This window comes from Tripterygium wilfordii, chromosome 3 (assembly GCF_013401445.1).
Source record: "Tripterygium wilfordii isolate XIE 37 chromosome 3, ASM1340144v1, whole genome shotgun sequence".
NCBI classification, from domain to species: domain Eukaryota; kingdom Viridiplantae; phylum Streptophyta; class Magnoliopsida; order Celastrales; family Celastraceae; genus Tripterygium; species Tripterygium wilfordii.
Genome location: NC_052234.1, coordinates 9,484,106 through 9,504,573, shown reverse-complemented (window position 1 = coordinate 9,504,573; position 20,468 = coordinate 9,484,106). Strand labels below are relative to the sequence as shown.

The 20,468-nt window shown below is 37.0% G+C and overlaps 3 protein-coding genes across 5 annotated transcripts; 1 reads left to right on the top strand and 2 right to left on the bottom strand.

The window, feature by feature from the left end:
• Nucleotides 1-149: 149 nt before the first annotated feature.
• Nucleotides 150-6,656, bottom strand: LOC119992050 (ribose-5-phosphate isomerase-like). 3 transcript variants are annotated; one of them, XR_005466311.1, is made up of 12 exons: nt 6,436-6,656; nt 6,255-6,328; nt 5,156-5,790; nt 3,809-3,960; nt 3,120-3,191; nt 2,920-3,000; nt 2,797-2,826; nt 2,348-2,434; nt 1,979-2,039; nt 1,766-1,836; nt 961-1,034; nt 150-467 (listed from the first exon to the last, which is right to left on the bottom strand). XR_005466311.1 is itself a non-coding variant. In XM_038838669.1 (12 exons), the coding sequence occupies exons 3-12, from the start codon at nt 5,775-5,777 to the stop codon at nt 328-330; spliced, it is 1,395 nt and encodes a 464-aa protein (XP_038694597.1). In that variant the 5' UTR covers nt 5,778-5,790; nt 6,255-6,328; nt 6,417-6,655; the 3' UTR covers nt 150-327. The 3 variants fall into 3 exon arrangements, 2 of the variants coding, with proteins under 2 accessions (XP_038694597.1, XP_038694588.1); XM_038838669.1 differs by having other exon boundaries at nt 1,761-1,836; nt 6,417-6,655; XM_038838660.1 differs by having other exon boundaries at nt 1,761-1,836; nt 6,436-6,655.
• Nucleotides 6,657-6,887: 231 nt separating this feature from the next.
• LOC119995617 lies at nt 6,888-16,568 on the bottom strand. The gene is made up of 14 exons (XM_038842127.1): nt 16,565-16,568; nt 15,495-15,646; nt 14,595-14,779; nt 12,956-13,710; nt 11,980-12,131; nt 11,523-11,594; nt 11,313-11,393; nt 11,181-11,210; nt 9,646-9,732; nt 9,247-9,307; nt 8,836-8,911; nt 7,553-7,626; nt 7,061-7,304; nt 6,888-7,030 (listed from the first exon to the last, which is right to left on the bottom strand). The coding sequence occupies exons 1-13, from the start codon at nt 16,566-16,568 to the stop codon at nt 7,147-7,149; spliced, it is 1,887 nt and encodes a 628-aa protein (XP_038698055.1). The 3' UTR covers nt 6,888-7,030; nt 7,061-7,146.
• A 271-nt stretch (nt 16,569-16,839) lies between these two features.
• Nucleotides 16,840-20,170, top strand: LOC119995309 (pentatricopeptide repeat-containing protein At1g80270, mitochondrial-like). The gene is made up of 3 exons (XM_038841780.1): nt 16,840-17,004; nt 17,213-17,783; nt 18,688-20,170. Exons 1-3 carry the CDS (start codon nt 16,970-16,972, stop codon nt 19,933-19,935), a joined length of 1,854 nt encoding a protein of 617 aa, XP_038697708.1. The 5' UTR covers nt 16,840-16,969; the 3' UTR covers nt 19,936-20,170.
• The last annotated feature ends 298 nt before the right edge of the window (nt 20,171-20,468 follow it).

Here is a 20,468-nt window from a genome sequence, read left to right as displayed (position 1 = left end):
ATGTATAGGAGTCTTGGGCTGGCCCAGCAGTAAGCCAATCTGCCTAATACCATGAGGACCTCGGTTCTACTCCTACGGTGCGCGTGGGGTATTAATATTACAGTAAGGCTCCCCAAAGCCGGAGGAAAATTTACCAGAATTCCTAATAAGTTGCAGAACTATCAACTAAACAATACCTGCAAGCTTTAATGCTATGTACACATGGCAATAATTAATACAATTGCAATATCATAATCCGGAATAAATTTACACAAAGGGCAAACCGGTTGCTTAACCCGGTACTATAATCGATGCTCTCTTTCACCATTGCAGCTACACGACCCCCCGTTAACAAAGCATCTGCCGGGTAGAACTTGCATCTCTGTGGGAAATCACAACATTCCAGAACTCCTCCAAAGTCATCACAGTGGCATTACCTTTATTTTCAATGCCAACCAGAACAGTGGGTGCGGTGCCGGATACAATTCCTGCAGAGCATTTCTTGGCATGGTGAGAGTCACATCATCATACAAGATAAAAAGGTACTAAGGGTGAGGTCTGCATATTTGGGAACACAAATTCAGTATGGTCACCAACGACCCATTTCGCCTGAGGCGCAAGGAGCACGCCGGAGTTAAATGAGGCGCTTGTTAAAATAAAATTAAGAACAATTTGGCCTCCATCAGTTTTCTTTATGTTTTTTCTTACATTTCTATAGGTATAACTAGCGCACATATTATGCTTATAAGTTGAGAAGAATATTTAGGCTCAATTTGGCATCGCTTACTTGTGCCTGCTCTACTGCTTATGTTATTTAGCAAGAAACAAAGAGTGGGGAGGAATGTGAAGACTGAAGAAAGAGGTAAAAATAAGCAACGTCAGACTCAATATCAAATGCATACTTTTTTGGTTTATGATTAAACAAGCACAAAGCAACCTAGACGCAGAAATCTTCATGGGAGCTGGAAAGTATTCTCTTACCATTTTCTACCACACCAGGAATCATATTAATACACCCCTCGAGATCTGCCGGATTATGTATCCCATTGGGAAAGCTGGTAATAAAAGGTCAAAAAAACATTATTATAATTCTTCTTTTTGAGGGAGTAAGATTTTAAATAAAAAACAAATAATGCAGTAATAAACATCTTGAGTCCAAGATAAGGTACCGATATAATTCAGCACAGATTTGACAAGGCACCGGCCAAGACAGTAATTGTCTTAAATCATTACTTTAATAAGGAAAAGCTTCACAGATTCAAGTTTTACCACTTAACAGAATTATCAGAATGAAGGTCAAGAGTCTGGACCACATACTTTATGGGCACATCAAGTAGCAGGAAATTTTCTTGGTTGCTATAAGACGTTAAAAAAGGCTATATGCTTTGACAGGAGTATGGGAATAACTAGCGGGTCAAAGTTTTGAAAGCTTGCTTTGCTCCTCGGCCGTCTTACGGAATAATATTTTACATAAAACCGGATAATTGCCAACCAACCAACCATTTGTTTTTTCATGGAGCAACCAACCATTGAGACTTAAAAGAGCAACAAGGTTCACTGACCTGGTAGCTATGCAGCAAAAATGACTATCACAAATTTGAAGGTAAATTACCAAATGCTAATTAGTAATACGGGGTGTCTCTCATCTGTCTTCAAATTTTCAACAACTGAACTTTTCATTAAAAATGTCTATACATCAATAACATGACTCTGCAATTAATCTTCCAGGAGAATAGAGAAAAGAAAACAAAAAGCTAACTGCTAAGGTATAGAGAACATACCTTACATCTATCAAAATGTTCCTTAGATCTGTGACCACTGGACCATCCTTCTTCAAGGCAGACCGAATTTCAGGAACTAAGACATTTATGAAACATTATTTGGAAAAAACAACTGTTAGGCAAACAAGAAGAAAAAAGGAAGAAGAAGAAGAAAAGCTCTTAGAAACCACAATCCCAGTTGACAAAAGTCAGTCTTAGGTTGGTAAGTGGTAACTTACCTCCTCCAAGAGTAACAAGCCGTCTCAGAACAGGTGATATCGCCAGAGGGAGAACTTCTACCTGAGAAATCATCAAATTATATGAGATGATATGTAAAAGTAAACATACGATTGTTTCATGAACTTGTTACTGATCATGAAGTAAAACCAAAATTGCTGTGGTTCATGTTGAGACATTTTCATAAGCTTTCTACGAGATTGCCTTATCGCTTGTAACAGGACTCTATCGTCATAGTTTCTGGTTAATATGGAACAAAGATTTCATTGTCATTAGTACCCTCTTCTTGTAGATGAGAAAATCTAGACCATAACATTAAATAGACAAAGAACTTGGCACATGTCTTATAAAAGAGAGAGAACCAAACTGACCGGAACTGGAAATGAGCTACCCAGCTGGCGAACAACCTTTGTATGATCAACAAATATCACGCACTCCTTTGCTACAGAATCAATCACCTGATCCAAAAGCAGTTATTGCAAGCACTACCAAGAAGTACTCTAATATGGTAAAGTTCCAACAACTGTGCTTCATTTAAGATGTAGACCTATCATCACCGATAAGTTCATATTATCATAGTCAGGTACTTAAACAGGGTTTTACAACTTCGTTCAGTTCCAAATTTATTACAAGGACTGAGAGATAGTAACAATGACTATTTCAACAAAACCAATCATCCTCATATTCCAATAACAATTGCATAGCCCATCATTTCCCAATAATTTTCTTCCTACCGCAAGCTAATTGCGGCTATGTATTCTGGCAACTAAATAGTAAAAATCCAATCTTGCTAAACAACAGCTGCTAATCATTCACTAACCTTCTGCATGGTATGTGCACCTCCCCCACCCTGGCAAGAATGGATACTGATTTAAGTACCACGCATTTCATAGCACCCGATCTGAATGTTAACAACGATAATAAAAGAGTAAGGCATTTCAACCTTCAGTAGATTTTTATTGAAGTCGACTTCATCAGCCCCATCAAAAGAGATGTCAATGTTGCTAACATCATTCAGATCAACCTGAAATTGAGAGTAAAATTTACGAAGTGATAGGATGACGTGAAGGGCAATGAGACTGTATTGGCTTCAAAAAATCAGCATATCTATATAATACAACTTATACTTCAACTAAAACTTACTGTTTTGATACCACATAGTCTAGCTACAACTCGTGACTGGCAATTTACCCCAACAGCAACTATGTCTTTCAACTGACGAATATGCCAAAAGGAATATTAGATAATAGGAATAAACCAAGCAGAAAAGTCATCAGCAATCAGACAGATATATCTATTGACTCCAATACTTTCAGCCCTTGTAGGACATGTCAAATCCATATGAAGTAAATACAAAGGCCATTGGAAAACAAACGAAATAAGAGAATAATCTATACTCATAGAGCAAATAAATACATCAGCTTTTCCGAAACCTGCTAAACTTGTTCATTGTTTATCTATTCATGAAATCTGTTCAGAAGGCCTTTATCAAGTTTAATGGAAACGTGAACAGACCTTACTCAATCCTCACATTTTTTGACTGATACCGGTTCTATCAGTTACCAAATGACATCCCACTTGGCCTATGCTTAACTGCTTAAGCATCTTAATAACTCTCTAAATCATCATCTTGCGTGATTTTTATTAGACTTTCAAAATCCAGAAAAAGGAAAACAACCAGGAAGAGAGGGTTCATCAAAACCTATTTTTTAAAGTTGTTGATCTAACAGGCTTCATAAATTAGAAAGATGATTGTGTCTCCAATTAGTTTGCTTCATAGACATCACAAGTTAATTAAGAAACAAAGAGAGGAAAAATTAGTAGATTCACACCAGGCCTTGTCTAATCAATTTCCCGAGCTCTTCAATGGCAATAGATGCCGTGTTTCCGGTCCCCAGGCCAATCACCATTCCAGATTTTACAAGTCCAACTGCCCTCTTTGCAAGAGCATGCTCCAAAGCATATTGAGATTCAGCAGTTGTCACTGATTAGTCATATATTGTCAATAAACCTTATTCAGATTACTCTAAAGAAGAAGCAGAGTGCATGAGAAAGTAACGGCTTGACCCAATGAACAGTTAAGAAAATTGTAAACCAGATAAAATTCAAGGTCACCTCATTAATCAAGTACTAAAGTCATGTACATTAATAGTTGAAATAGACAGTGTCTACACATTTTCTCAATCCATTATGTATACGCAAATGATGAAATGTTATTTAGACAAAAAAAAGCCTTGATTAACTTTGTATATAATGGATGGTGTCACACACCCATATAGTGTACGGTGTACCTCATTAGGAAATGCTCTAGGTCAAATATTTCAAGTTATTTTAAAGAAAACTGACAAAGTTTGGATGACTCGTGCCAGTTAAAGAGGCTGAGTTCAACTAATGTGATAGACTGATAGTGATAAAATAATACTGTTATTTCACATAACTTTTTGTGACAATCAATCAGATTCATATTCTTTTGTAAACAACTGACCCCAAATTTAATCAGATTCATATCCTTTTGTAAACAACCAACCCCAAAATTCTCCTAAAAAGGTATTATGACTTCGACATAGGTGTACACTAACATACAATACAGGAGTTCCAGAAGAGCCATTCTTTAGGAATTCGCTTCCAAACTTCTGCTTCAATCAAAGTACTTGGAATCATATATGCAATCAAATTTATATGGACAACCTAAACAATCTTGTCAATGGTTGTAGGGCCACAATCGAATAACTCAGGCACAAGCTTGAATTGCCTTTTTAACCCCATAAGTTGCAAAATATGGTCCACTGCATGTTATCACAGTCTGTAGACCTCACCTGATCCTTCTACTGAACTAACAATACTCTATAAAGTTTTTATTACTTTAGCCAGGTACTGGCCTTCCAAAAAATCCAACTCTTGTTTCTCCTGAAGCTAAACTCAATCACACAATGCTTGAATTAAGAATCTATCATTTGTCAGTAAACTAAATTACCCAATAAAGTACATATGATGTCCAATGTTACATATGCCAATCTCATTGCATTTCTTTATGCAAACAGGGAAATTACTATATTAGCTACCCAGTTGGAGTTCAAATAAGACACCAAGTTCTTAACTCTCTAACCCTAGAAACAGAACAAAAAATGCCACTAAGAAAGAATTTCAGGGAAAGGGTGTCATTGAAAGTTGAAACTTACAGTTTTGAGAAATAACAGATCCAATTGTTTGGACACTGGTTTTCTGATGTAGATGGCAGGTACCATGATCGGCACTCATATCTACTTCCCTACTCATCAACCCATGTGTTGCATTGGGGGTGAATCCTGAATTACAAGACAACTCAATTGCCAAAGCCTGGGCTTTTGTCATTTTTCTATGTGATCTCAACATGGGACTAGTTTTAGGAAGTTCAAGAGGATGGTTATGATCCTCCACAAATTCCCTTACTTTGAATTTTCCAGTTTCTCGTTCTAAAATTACATACAACCTCGCTTTGCAACCAATTCTTACCCATCGAGAACGAATTTCACCTACAACTCGTTTATCTTCTTTTCGGAAACCTTCTCTATAACATACAAATACAGCACGTATCAAAACCCCATCTTTTTTACTCTTACCCTTATAATCCTTCCGAACACCAAATCCCATTTGCCTTCCATACTTTTGCCAAAATTCCCATACATCATCTAAAGTATCAAACTCCATACCAACTTCAGGTTTCCCATCTACTTGGTTATCCATTTTAAAAGAATCATCCCCATCCAATGCATTACACATGTTTGAAGAATTGTTCCCGAGAATATCATCCAAGCTGTCCATGCAGAAAAAGTTGCTGCAAGTAGCAAATGATTAGCAAACAAATAAAACCAGTAAAGATCTTTTAGAAGTCAACAAGGAAAGAAAATTAATATAACAAATATACCTAAATAAGCCAAAACATGCAGTGAAGAATAGAGGAACACTGCTTAAAAATACAGCTGTTTAAAGATCATGCTAATTTTTTTACTAGAAAAGTTCTGAAAAATAAAATGAAAATCTGAACTCATGCTGCACTTAAAGCATAAGCAAATTCTATGGCAGCTTACCAGCACAAGAACATAATAATAAAAAAAATATTTCTTTTTCTGAAAGAGATTAAACGATGAGAAGTAGTTTCAACCAAACTTTTGAATAGCAAAAGGCGTATGACTAAATTAACAAAAAATTCATCATGCGCAAATGGCCTAGACATGTTAAAAGAGCTGCAATCTCATAATGTAGTTTGATTCTTTTTAGTCGAAGGTATTTCAACCATACCTTAGCTGTCAACACCGAACAAATCAACAAAACCCTCATCCACATTACCATAGCAACGTGAAAAACCCCCCAAACTGCAGTTAAGGGAAAGGAAAAAAATCACTATAAAACAAAACTTAAATTGAAATCAAGAAACCGATTCACATTCCATCTAACCATTACCCACTATTTACGGCCATACCATATCAATGCACAGAAACCCCATCAATCCGCTCACTTATCTTGCTCAACACAGGTAAAAAGAGTAAACCAAATTGAAGGCCTAACCACCGCGAATTGGAGGTGGTAATCGATGGCACTCCCTGCGCCGCTCATTAGATCCGTCGGTTGTAAATCGAAGAGAACCAGAGAGAGAGTGAGAAAATTAGAGTCTCAAATGGGCCGCAACCCGCAATACTGAAATTTTAGGGGATTTTTTTGTGAATAATAATTTTCAGGTGGGTTTCTTTTATTTAATTTTTAAAATTTTTATAAGAGTACTTTTCTAATCCCGCTAAAATTACAATACTTGCTCAATCTCCATCAAAAATCTCAAAATTCAATGTTTAACCAACTAATTTTAAATATTTTTCTTCTTGGTGTTTTATAATTTCTAGAGCACAGCACATAATTGGTATTTGGTACATCTAGGCCTTTGAAAACAAAAATTAAAATTTTTGTTCATAACACAAATATAATAATTACAGTCCAGACTCAAAACAAGAATTTCTTGTCCTCCAACTCAATACAATTACCATAGATACTCATAGCATCAATGGAGATGTTTGCAGTAACCTATAAATAATACAGCATACTTATCAAAAAAAATAAATAATACAGCATATCTTTACACCAAAGGATCAAAAAGGGTTGCTTTATAATTGGAACTTGGAAGCCAGACATTTGGGGAGCATCATTGCGGAATTTGGTGCCTACTCTCACCATTACTGCCATCTCTGTGAGCAATAATCACAGAATTCCATATTTCCTCCAAAGTCTTCACAGTGATATTACCTGCATCTTCACTGCCCACCAAAACGCTGACTGATGTACGGCTGCCTGACAATATACCTGCGCGGTATCAGAGCAATGGTGAGAATTTGTAGCATCAGACCAAAAACCAAAAATATTCCCACCTGATAGTTTGCTTTGGGCACACACCGGACAGGGCTTGCCTCAGTAATGGAATATCTATTATGAGTATTGAGGATGTAAAAAAACCTAAGAAAAAGCCTTCAGGTTTATGGTTTACATTTAAGCACCCACGACGCAATGTATATGCAGAAAGGTTGCATGTGAGCTGCAGAATATTCTCTTACCATTTTCAACCACACCAGGAATCATATTGATGCGCCTCTCAAGCTCTGCCGCATTTTGTATCCCATTGGAAAACCTGATGAAGAAGGTTAAAACGTTATCAAAGCAAGACATTTTTAATTATAAGACATACAATACCGCAGTAACCAACATGTTCACTCCAAGTTAAGGAACCACTATTAATTTAGGTGTAGATTCCACCATCAACGACTAATACTCAGTCCTGACTAAGTATTTGACTAAATTACAGGAGTCCATTAGCATTCCTTTGATGCATATGGTAATGAAAATTTTCTTCTTCCAAGAATCATGCCCTACTGCAGTACTGCTCTATTTCTTGTATCTTCTCACCAAGACTTTTTTTTTTTTCCTACTGCTTGCCAGGAAATCAAAAAAGTTGAAAATAAGAAAATGACCTTCGTGTTTGATAGAGTCCCACATCGGTTAGGAGAGGGGAGGAAGTGTTGTATATAGGTGAGAGGTATTCCCTCTCCTTAGTAACCAAGCTTTTCCCATAGAAGGGCTTGGCCACAACCCCTTGGGCCTTGGACTGCATGGTATGGGCCAGGCCCAATGGCCTGTGGATGGGTTGGGGCTTGGTTATTGAGTGATGGTCCTCTTACTCTATCAATGTTGTACACTACTTAAATCTTTAGCAAAACAAGGAGGTGCTTTCGCCATGGTGCTCTAGGCCATACGAACCTTTTGGCTCATCATTTACAAGGTACTAGTTTAGTTGCCTCAGAGTTACAAATAAAATGGGAAGCAGGAACTTGGAATTGGACTTGCAGAGTTGCAGGTCCAAAGGGTTTTTCTCTGCTACTTTACTTTCTCGTGCAGAAAAAGATGCACTAGAGAGTTGGGACTACAACTTGCAAAAGAAATCCAGGAATCCAAAAGATCCATATGGAACAATAGAATTAGAAGGACCTATTAGAGAGAAGAGAGGTTACCATATATATGTACATACAATTCACCCAACCTAGACGATTTGAGACATTTATCTCTTAACAAGAATAAACAGACGCAGATCAGTGCCAACCAGCTAAACATTTTTCTTCTCTTTGAGCGACCAGCCATTAACAATTGACGCCCAAAAACAATAACCTAGTAGGTGTACAACTAAAGCAATACTTCTAACTTTTTAAGGTAGATTGTCAATATGGCATGTACCTTTTATAAGTTTCCAAAAACATGAAAGTAACTGTAAATAGCATATTGTAATTTAAAATTCATCCAAGGAGGGAAACAAAAGATGAAGAGGCAAAAAATATTCAGGACATACCTTACATCTACCATCATGTTCCCTAAATCTGTGACCACTGGGCCATCCTTCCTCAAGGCCAATCGTACCTCAGGAACTAAGACATTTGCAAAAAATTTATTAGAACAGAAGAAAAGATTGAAGCCTACTAAGATTGGTTGCAATTTAAAGTCCCCTTCCTACTCCCAAGAGGGAAAATAAATAAGAAATTTTGCCCAAGATGGGCCAAGTCTTCTTTTGCGAATGATGAGTCAGGATGCCTTCTAATGGAATTGAACTCAACAGGTTTGTTCAAATGAATAAAAAAAAAATTGCACTACTAGAAGAAAGTTGCTCCTCTCGTCAAGGATGACAATAAGGGCCTCTGCGACAGTCCCCAAAGACATTCTATTGCAGAAAGCGAGTCTTTAATTCAGCTGTGTGTAAACTGACCTCCTCCAAGAGTAGCAAGCTGCCTCAAAACAGGTGATATTGCTGGAGGTAGAACTTCTACCTGTTAAATCATCAGACGATCATCTCCAGAGAAGACACTTTAAAAATGAGATCTCAATAGTTTAGTTGCACCATGCTAATAATGATAATAGAAAGAATATATCAAAAAAATAGTTGTTAATTTCTCCAAAATTAATATGCTTCATGTCAAAATCTTTCATGGCAATACTGACTTCAACTGATGCTTTATGTTAAATGGGGACAAAAGATTTCAATGTCATTAGTATCCTCTCCCTAACGGAGAGACATCTTAGCCATAACATGAATAACTTCAGAGAACAAAGAAGTTTGACCAATGATTTCTCTTAAACAGATCGATGAGAAAGAATAGAAACTCACCGGAACAGGAGATGTGCTGCCCAGTTGGCGAACAACCTTTGCATGATCAACCAATATCACACACTCCTTTGCTACAGAATCAATAACCTGATTCAAATACAGTTATGCAAGCACTACCAAAGTAAGTAAATGAACACTAAATACAGTAAAGTTTCAGAAGAGTGAAATTCCATTTAAGTTTAAGTCTTAATCCTATGAAGGCATTAGTAAGTTCACATCCTTATATGTCAGGTATTCAAATATGCTGAGAACACCTAGTTTTACGGAGAATTTATTACTACCACTCTGTAGCTATTGTTTCACTTCGTGCTCAAACGCCACCTATTTATCCATCACTACCATTTATGAGAATATAACTCAAATGCGAAACTAGGTAGGAATGAATAATTGATTTGATATGCAATAAAAGTCAAAAGGAACTAGCAGCTCATGTACTGCACACGCAATGATAAAAGTCGATGGCTATTATCAAAGGCATCCATGAGAGCAGGAGGGAATTAACCCTTCTTCTCTTTTTTCTTTTTTTTTTTTTGAGGGCAGTAACAAACTTTTAAAATGACATTTCCATCGTCAATATCATCCTTTTTCCTCCATATCCCTCAAACCAACTTATTTCCTCGTGCACATAAATTTTCTGTAAATGGTAATTTCCCTTGGATCAGAAAACCAAAACCACTTGATTTCAAAACCCAAAATAGCAAAACCTCCTACACCAAATCACCAAAAGAAGATTGGTTCAAGTTTAACTAGTGATTTACATACAAGAGACATATGCGATCAACATCTTTTGCAGTCACAAACATGAACCTACATTTAACAGACCTCTGTAGCCAACCAGCCAAGTGATTGTGGGGTTTTTGGACAATGCAAACATTGAATCAAATCTTTCTGAATTTCTTAACCTCAATGTGGGTTCAACATAAAGGGGAAAGAGTTGTATAGATGTGGCATTGTAAAGTAACATAGAGAATGCCTTCCATGAAGCATCTACACTTCTTTTGGAAGGTTTCTTAAGTTGGAGACTTGAATTTGTATATTAGAACTATTTTTTACACAATTATACTGAACCGGAGACCAGCTCTATTATACTGCAAGTGTGGACAAGATTTGAGCCTGAATCTAAAGTAGTCAAGCTCCGTACTTCACGCAGACATTTGATTTTTCTTTTGGTTTGGTTCTAGTGAACTTTAAAAAATAATATTACTTTAGTAATCTAATAAACTGAGCATTATATAATTTGGTTTGCCATTATTGAGAGCAAGATTTGCTAGACTTAGTTTTGTTTGTCCCTCTTCCATACAAATATGAGCTTTGCCCCAAAAAAGGCAGAATAAAATAACTGCTATCGTGAAGATCATCTGAGACATGTAGGTAATTACTTAACTGCCTGCAAAAAGAAAGCTTCAACGAAGAATGGTAATTGATGGCTTTGTCGCAGCCGACAGCCGTAGTGAAAAAAAATTTTGAGATCATGTCTTTGCAGCTAATTATTAAAAGTAGTATGTGACTAACAAAACTGCATATCATTCACTGACCTTCTGCATGGTATGAGCAGCTCCACCACCCTGGCAAGAATGGATACAGTAAGTACCAGGGTACCAGGCATTTCATAGCACCATAACTGAACGTCAAAAGACAAACGCTATAAGATACACATAGGATTCAACCTTCAATAGATTTTTGTTGAAGTCAACTTCATCGGCACCATCAAAAGCGATATCAATGGCGTTGACATCATTCAGATCAACCTAAAGTTTGAGAGTAAAGGATGTGTGACTGAGAAAACGACATGAGGAGCAACAAATTGCAATATTGTATTTGCTTTCCAAAAGAACTCCCAAAGACCATTGTCGAACTAATAGTTGTCTAAAACTTACTGTTTTGACACCAAACTGTTTAGCCAGAATTCGTGACTGGTAATTTGCTGCCACAGCAAATATGTCTTTCAACTGGAAGAAGACATAAAAGAACAATGAATCAATAAATTAGAATAACCAGGTCAATTAATTGAGAATTTCCATACAGGTTAACTAGTTCATTATTCAGCTGTTCTCTGCAAATATGTTTAAAGGCCTAAGTCAAAAAGATGGCTTGGAGATACATTGTAGGGATATTATAAGTAGAATTCATGTGATGAATCACACTAAGTTCTTATATGGTTCATGTAGCCAAACCCAACAATGTTTGAGAGCTTTCATGACAATTATGGTGATGATCATGTAAATTGAACACTTTCAAAACCCAAGTGTTGTGACTTGCGGGTCATGGCATAAACAGAAAAGGAATCTTGTTGAGAAGCGCATCAAAGCATTGTTAAGTTTTCTATATTGGTACCTGTCCTTGTCTAATCAGTTTCCCAAGCTCTTCAACGACGACTGATGCCGTGCTTCCTGTCCCCAGCCCAATCACCATTCCAGATTTTACAAGTCCTACAGCCCTTTTTGCAAGTGCACGCTTTAAAGCATCTTTGGATTCAGCTGTTGTTGCTGAAACGATATGAAAAGTAAAACAAACCTCATAGAGAATATGCTAAATAAGAAATGGAATCTCCGAGTGAGTATCAGAGTAGTTGCCACTTGCCAGAATGGAAAATCAGTACAGAAAATCCTAAACTATATCAAATTAAGTATTTAAGCCACTCTGTCAATGAAATTTGAATTCAAATACACTTTACACATGCCTAGGGCTAATAAACCTTGTTTATATGCATTCATCCTATACACTATGTGCACGCAAATGGTTATATGCCAATTAAGGTTGAGTTTGACATTCCTTAATATTACTATTTTTCTTCATTTTTACACTTTTTCTTTTTAAAAAACGAGTAGAAGCAGGTCAAAATAACTAATGCCAAAATCAAACCCAAGACAAGATGCCTTCATCTAATGCCTTGGGTTGTCAAATCTCCCCATCTCAATCGAACAATTAAAACAAAAACAACAATACTAAATAATCTAGTTATTTCATGTAGTGTTCTTTGAGTGCAAATTTGAAATGCCTGTGAACCAACATGTCTCAACTGAAATGCAACCCAAAAATTTGCAACGTTCTTGGGATTTTGTGTTTCTTGCTCCAGCATTAACATCCCAAAGCACTTGGAATCGTAGAGAAGGTAACTTTAATTTAATAACAACCTATGCAATCCTGCCCTATCTTTTGGTCCCGCAAACAAATACCCAGGCATAAACCTGAATTGATATCAGTATCATTCAAGTCTCACAATTGCTAACTGGAATAGCATATACCTTGTACAGTTAGTCTTATGCATATCATCAAGTAAAGGAAATAGATGGATATCACCAGAACTTACAGTTTTGAGATATTGCAGAAACTGGTAACCTTAGACTTCTCTTGGAGACACCAATATTGGACTTAGTAGTATGGATAGTGGATTTGTGGCATTGCTGATTACCAATATTGGCTCTCTCAGCAACTTTCCTACTCCTCAACTCATGTGCTGCATCGAAGGTGATTCCCGAGCTACATGACAAGTCAAAGGCTGAGTCTTGCGGTCTAGTCATTGTTCCATGTATCAGCCATTTTCTAGTTTCAGGAGGCTCAAGGGCATGATTATGCTCTTCTACAAATTTATTGACCTTGTATTTTCGTGTCTCTAGCAGCCATTTTCTAGTTTCAGTAGGCTCAAGAGCATGATTATGTTCTTCCACAAATTCTTTTACCTTGTACTTTCCTGTATCTCGCTCCAGAGCTATATTCACCATAACTTTGCAATTGGTTCTTATTTCCCATCGACGACGAACAATACCTACAACCCGTTTATCTTCAGCCCGGCGACCTTCTTTATTACATACATACACAGCATTTGAGATAACCCCATCTTTTCTTCTCTTATTGTTATAATTTTTCCTAACACCAAACCCCATCCACCATCCATACTTCTCCCATAATTCCCACGCATCACCTAGTGTATCAAATTTCATACCAACTTCAGGTTTCACATTGACTTGATCATCCATGTTTATAGAAGCATCCGCATCTACTCGATCAGACATGCTCGAAGAATTTTCCCCGAGGATATCATCCATTTTTTCTAAGTTGAAAATACTGCTGTACGTCAAAAAATAATAACCAAACAAATATAATTCGGGTTGTATTTAATGAGGGAGATAAAAAAAAAGAAGTAGTTCAGCAAACCAAAAATTTGTGTCAAGCATTTCACAGTTAGAGGAAGAAATTTGCTCCTGGGGTAAATTTTATTGGTTTAAGTTATACTTTCTATTTCAATACCTCCAGATAGAGGAAGGTCAACAAACAAACCCCTCATTTGAAGTAAATACATAGAGGATTCGGAGTGTCCAATTAGTCATTTTAACCAGCAAAATGATTTTTCTTTTCAATTCTAGAAAAAATTACAAATGATAAGTTTGCATGATTTTAACCGTTCCATCATGTTTTCATGTGAATGAAATAAAAAAAGATTATATGCTACCCACTCTACATCCAACTACTCAGATTTGTTGTCTCTTTTTAATAATTTTACTTCCTACAGAGGGGAAAAAAATATATAACCTGATTCATAATATTACATACTTGTTATTTCTATAAAATATTTAAAAATTGTTTCCTATATCAAAATGGGCTAATTGGACACCCACCAATTAGTTAATAATTGGAGGAGATCATAATCCATATATAGAACTCCTACCTGCCAGATCAAAATCCAAATTGCAACCCATAGAAAACCTCTAGCCTATCTTGATTTCGGGAAGATCACATTACGTATACCCAATCATCGCAACTACTCCTGACCAAAAATCCCAGTATTAACAATCAAATAAAACCAAAAACTGGCTACGACCATATATCCCTCTACAATCTTACCCACGTTTGTATCAGCTGCAAATCAATCAAACTGTAAACGATTGAAAAAGAAATATATGTGAATAAATTTAAGTTGAAAACCGTCGATAATGGGTACCGAAGCTCACCTCTGAACGGGGAGGGGCTTATCAAAATCGGCGTCGGTGACGGTGATCTTTGGTTTTTCAGTCGTCCGTACTTGGAGAGTATCGGAATTTCCGCGGGAGAGGTAGGTTTCGGGTCCCCAATTGGGCGGGAATACTGAAATTTGGGGGGTTTTGATGCATAGAGAGAGCGCATCAAAACGGTATGCCTGTAATGGGAAAACTCGGAAAACGAGTAGTATGTAATCCAAAAAAATTTACCATGCTTTCCACAAATATTCATGGTATTCCCAAAACGGCCCCTAAATTTGGCTTAATTATGAGACTATTTAAAATTATGAGATTATTTATGCAATTAAAATTTGATTATGATATTATTTTGTGGAAAATGCTAGAGACCCCCAAAAGTCCCTATGTGGCATTAAAATAGCCATGGATTAAAAACACACATACATGTAGGACCCACTTCACATCCAACACTCCACATTAAATGGGGGTCACTTTTTAATGGTCTCAAGCATTATTCTTATTTCGTTCATCATCATTGTCAAATATTTTATTTTGTCTCGAGTAAACTATATATGTGAAAAACCATGAAAAAATATAATAATAAATTTGAATCACTATAAGAATTGTATTTTGTCTCGAGTAAACTATTATATATATGAAAAACCATGAAAAAATATAATAATAAATTTGAATCACTATAAGAATTGTATTTTCGCCATTAATTTATAACAAGAGTTATATTCTTCGTAATATTCATTTTTTTCATAAGCAAAGGTATTTCATTAACATGTAGCTTTGTTTGCGGTTACATATTGCAAAATGGAGGGAGGTCATTCGTCAATAAACAAGTCATTCTCATAAGACACACAAAAATTAAAAAGACGAGAAAAAAAAACCCATAATAAACGTAATAACATTGCCACATATGTGAAGCGAGGAATCCTGTGCATTAGACTCTGAAATCACTTCCCACAATAATAGATAGAAACCCCATGGAAATAGCAAATTACGGGATGAACCCGGCTTCTGCATGGAAAGTCCCAACCCAACACGTGTGTCAAAGAAACCTAACCCAAGGATATCACTTAAGGAATCCCGTAGCACCACCCCAAATCCCACATTATTCACATTGATTGCCGCACCATAAAGTTTAAGCGGAGAGAATCATAAAATTTATGAGTTTCTCTCGCCAAGAGTCTATTTAATATTGGTATGCTTCACGTTGCTCAATTGATTCAAGTCGGCGTTTCTATTATTAGAATAAATACGGCAAATTTACAGCATCAAACACCTTATAATTCCACAAACCAAGTGCAATCAAGAGAGCGTTTTGTGTGTTCTCCGTGCGCAATATCATATTATTGGAGATCAAATTATTTATTTCACAGCTTAAATTAACAGTAGTTTATTTTTCGCATCTTATAAATTGGTGTAGAAATAATAAAAAAATATAAACTATATCAAATGAGACCAATATAAAAGTAATTGTCATCCTCACCATCATTTGTATTTATTAGTGGTTGGAAATTTGAAAATTTTCACCATCTTTTCTTGACTTATGGATCCCAGGGTAGAGCATCCACAGTGGTGTTGGTAATATCCAGCACTTCAAAACCATTATCTCTCTTCTCATCTTTTTTGGGTGACACAATTTAATTGGATGAGTGGGTCCCACAATATACACTATTCATCAACACTTCATAGATTTCAACACTCTATACTCGTTTTCTCTATTTTCTCTCTCTTTATTTTCATCATATCTATATTCCTTTTTCATCTTATTTCTCTTCATTTTCATCACCTTTCTCTTTCTCTTCCTTTTCATTATCTCTTTCTTCTATTCATCAATTTATATACACTCCAAAATGTAGCATGGATAAATTTTGTTAAGTTTTCAAGTGTCATTTCTCACCCATTGTATGCATGTAGCGTTTAACTTATCAAAAAAATAACATTTTAAGTACTTGAAATATACTCCATTATACCCATTGTGACGGTGTAGCACTATACTTATTCAAAAAGTGTTGCTAACAATGTCAAATATAACATTCAATGTGGATGCTCTTAAGGCCTAAGTTGGACCAGCCCAAGCGTATTTCATGAGTAAGGCCCGATTATTTTTTATGAAAGTTGGGCCGAAAGTGAGTCATGATTGGCCCACCAGACAAAAACAATAACGAAATTGGGCCGATTCTTTCTGGGCATTTAGGGGATTCTATAAAAAAGTGTTGGCAAGTATGGAACGACAAATATCTCACAAAAGGGTTTTAGGGTTTAAGAGCGTTATAGAGTCGGACTGAGGGTATTCACTTTAAGGGTTTACTCATTTCGCGTTCGAGGAGTGAGTTGTATTAGAACCACTGCCGCTCGCCGGAGTTGCTTAATCTACTATGTGGGCTCTTCGTCGAGTTTCTAACCCCCTCAAGTATTTATCTTTGTCTTTATCTGTTAATGGTGTTTATAAAATGTAGATATATATATATATATATATATCTGTATCTGTGTACTTAGTTATTGAGGGATTTTTTTTTTCAATTTCCGATGAATCTGTGAATGAAGGAAATGTGTGTGTCCTGATTAGTTAATCAGGATGATTTTGATGGTGTATTGAAATGTTGATTTTTTGGGTGCAGGGGATTGAGCGGAGGAATCTCCCGAGCTTGTTATTCTAAATCAAAAATATTATCTGGATATAGAGATTTCAAGGTTATCGATATCATTGCTGAGTGTCCTCAAGTAGAGTCTGTTGTATGCCAAGTGGGTTACACAGATGATGTTTGTTCAAACTTCCCTTTTGGGAGACGTGCTCTTTCTTCGCAAGCTGGTGCGGAGACCAGCGAAAGCGAAAGCGAAAGCGACTCGGAAGATGGATTCTCTGAACTTGATGCACCAGCCACCGCTGATCCAACTAAGGATGAGGGTGAAGTGATTTCTGAACCAGATCTATCCGACAATGAAAGTATTGACGAGCCATCTCAAAATGAACTGGAATTAGCAGAAACTGAAGCAGAGTTGGGTGAAAAAGTAGCATCAAGAAAAAAGGATGGTTTGGAACTCTTTAAGGCCATCATTGCTGCTCCAGGTTTATCTATTCAAAGTGCTCTTGATAAGTGGGAGGAGGAAGGAAAATATTTGGGTCGGGAAGTGATCGCATTTGCCATGCTCAATTTGCGGAAACGTCGAATGTATGGAAGGGCTTTACAGGTAGTTAACTTTGCTTTGTTTCTCCTGGCTTATTGATTAATTTGTGGGGCTATGAATTTATACTGTCGATCAACAATTTCTGGGGTGTCTGATATGAGCATTGTGTCGAAAGCATCAGCTAAGCAGCCATTCAGAGGGGCAGACACGCTCAGAAACCGTCTGTCCCTCTGGGAGGACAGCCTCATTCTTAAACTAATGAGTGGTTTTTGTTTGTTTTTATTTCGGTGTAGGGAGTGGGAAAGGAGGAAAAGGGCATCTATATTAGTGTTCTTTGCACTGAATTTTTTTATTTATTTTCTTTGTCACTTGCAATCAAGTAGTATGGGTGGCTAAGTCCATCCTTGTTTCAATTTTGTGCTATGTCATCCTACATATATGCTTATTACACATGTCTTCTGATGCTTTATGTTCTCTTGCTGATTCGCATATTCTTGATTATTGTTTGTCATACCATGTCGTAGCCCAATTGAGAGTTTTCCTGGCTGTTCTCACTTTTGCGCATCTTAGTTTGCTTTCCCTGTAAGAATTTTCTTTTTCTTGTTTTTCATTGGTCTTGTTGCAATTTCCTCCCTACCTCCTTCTCTCATAATTAGTAGGATATGTCAGACTGCTCTACAGTGGCCTTCATTGACAGTAGCTCTAATTGATTCTATTTTAGATGCATTTTTTTTAGTGTTTCCTTTTTTTTTTAAATGGCTACTCCTGATTCGGGCAAGTGGATACTCCTGAATTTTTTCTTCTGGATTTGCATGTGTAAATTGGTGAGGCTAATGAGTAATGATTCATTACTAGCATTTTCCCTTTTGAAGAAAAGTACAAGTGTTTATTTGGGCAGTAACTACTATAATTGCTTTGGTGTCTCTCATCCAGCAACTCTGATGGTTGTGTATTACCAATTTTTCAGCTCTCTGAGTGGTTAGAGTCAAATAACCGTATCGAGTTTAACGAGAGAGACTATGCTTCTCGCCTCGACTTGATAGCCAAGGTGCGTGGTATCCAGAAGGCAGAGAGCTATATCACAAAGATTCCACAATCCTTTAGAGGGGAAGTGATCTACCGCACCTTGTTGGCTAACTGTGTTGGTGACAGCAATGTTAAGAAAGCAGAGGAGGTGTTCAACAAGATGAAGGACTTGGGTTTCTCAATCACAACGTTCGCTTGTAACCAGTTACTCCTACTCTATAAGAGGGTTGACAAGAAGAAGATAGCGGATGTATTATTATTAATGGAGAAAGAAAATATCAAGCCTACTCTCTTTACTTACACAATCCTAATTGACACCAAAGGCCTATCAAATGACATTGATGGGATGGATCAAATTGTGGAGACGATGAAGGCCCAAGGCATTGAACCTGATATTCAGACACAGGCTACCTTGGCTAAGCACTATGTCTCTGGCGGTCTCAAAGAAAAAGCTGAGGCTCTTTTGAAAGAGATGGAAGGAGGCAACTTAAAGGAACATCGATGGGCTTGCCGGGCTTTACTTCCTCTCTATGCAGTACTTGGAAAGGCTGATGAAGTTGGGAGAGTTTGGAAGGTCTGTGAGTCAAATCCCAGACTTGATGAGTGCATGGCTGCCATTGAAGCCTGGGGAAGGCTGAAGAAAATTGATGAAGCTGAAGCAGTTTTTGAGAGGATGTCAAAGACATGGAAGAAACTCTCTTCCAGACATTATACTTCATTATTGAAGGTTTATGCAAACCACAAGATGTTGACCAAGGGGAAGGATCTGGTCAAGCGCATGGCTGATAGCGGATGTCGTATTGGCCCATTCACTTGGGATGCACTTGTAAAGCTCTATGTGGAAGCAGGAGAGATTGAAAAGGCTGACTCTATCTTGCAGAAAGCAACGCAACAGAGCCAGATGAAGCCAATGTTTAGTTCCTACATGACCATTATGAATCAATATGCTAGGAGGGGAGATATCCATAACGCGGAAAAGATGTTTCACAGGATTAGGCAAGCTGGGTATGTTTCTCGACTTATGATGTTCAACGCTCTAATTCAGGCCTATATTAATGCCAAAGCTCCAGCATATGGAATGAGAGACAGATTGAGGGCGGATAACATATTCCCGAACAAGGGTTTGACGGCACAACTGGCTCTGGTTGATGCATTTAGAAAGACACCGGTGTCGGATTTGCTGGACTGAGATATTTATTTCCTGTTGGACAAGTTAAATGACTTTTGTGTCAACGTTTCTTTTGAACATTCCCTGCATTGCAATTCTGCATAATATTTAGGTTCAATGTTCTTGAATTTTCTGTGCTCATCTTTTATGTTTCTTGTAGTTGTTTGAACGGTTTATGCTTCATAAGAATCTTTAAGCTGCAAGCTCCTAATTCTGCTTGTTATCCACTCTCTATATGCATCATTGTTTTGATGTATGCCATCTATCCCTTTATGAACCTTTTTTTTTTTTACTTTTCATGATCATCTGCAAATTCTGCGTTCGGACATTGATTGATGAGCAAAAGAGTTCCAACAGTTTTAATTTGCACGTGTAATTGTCCTTGAATCTCCAATTCGGCCTCTTCTGTCTCAACTTTTGCAATTGACTGCTGGTAATTTAATTTGAATCCATAACCTCTTTTGTGTATATATGGGCCAAGGCCCAACCTGCTGGAAGTGGTATCATAGCTGGCCCATACGTACTACGACAAAATCATTTGGGCTCTGATTCGA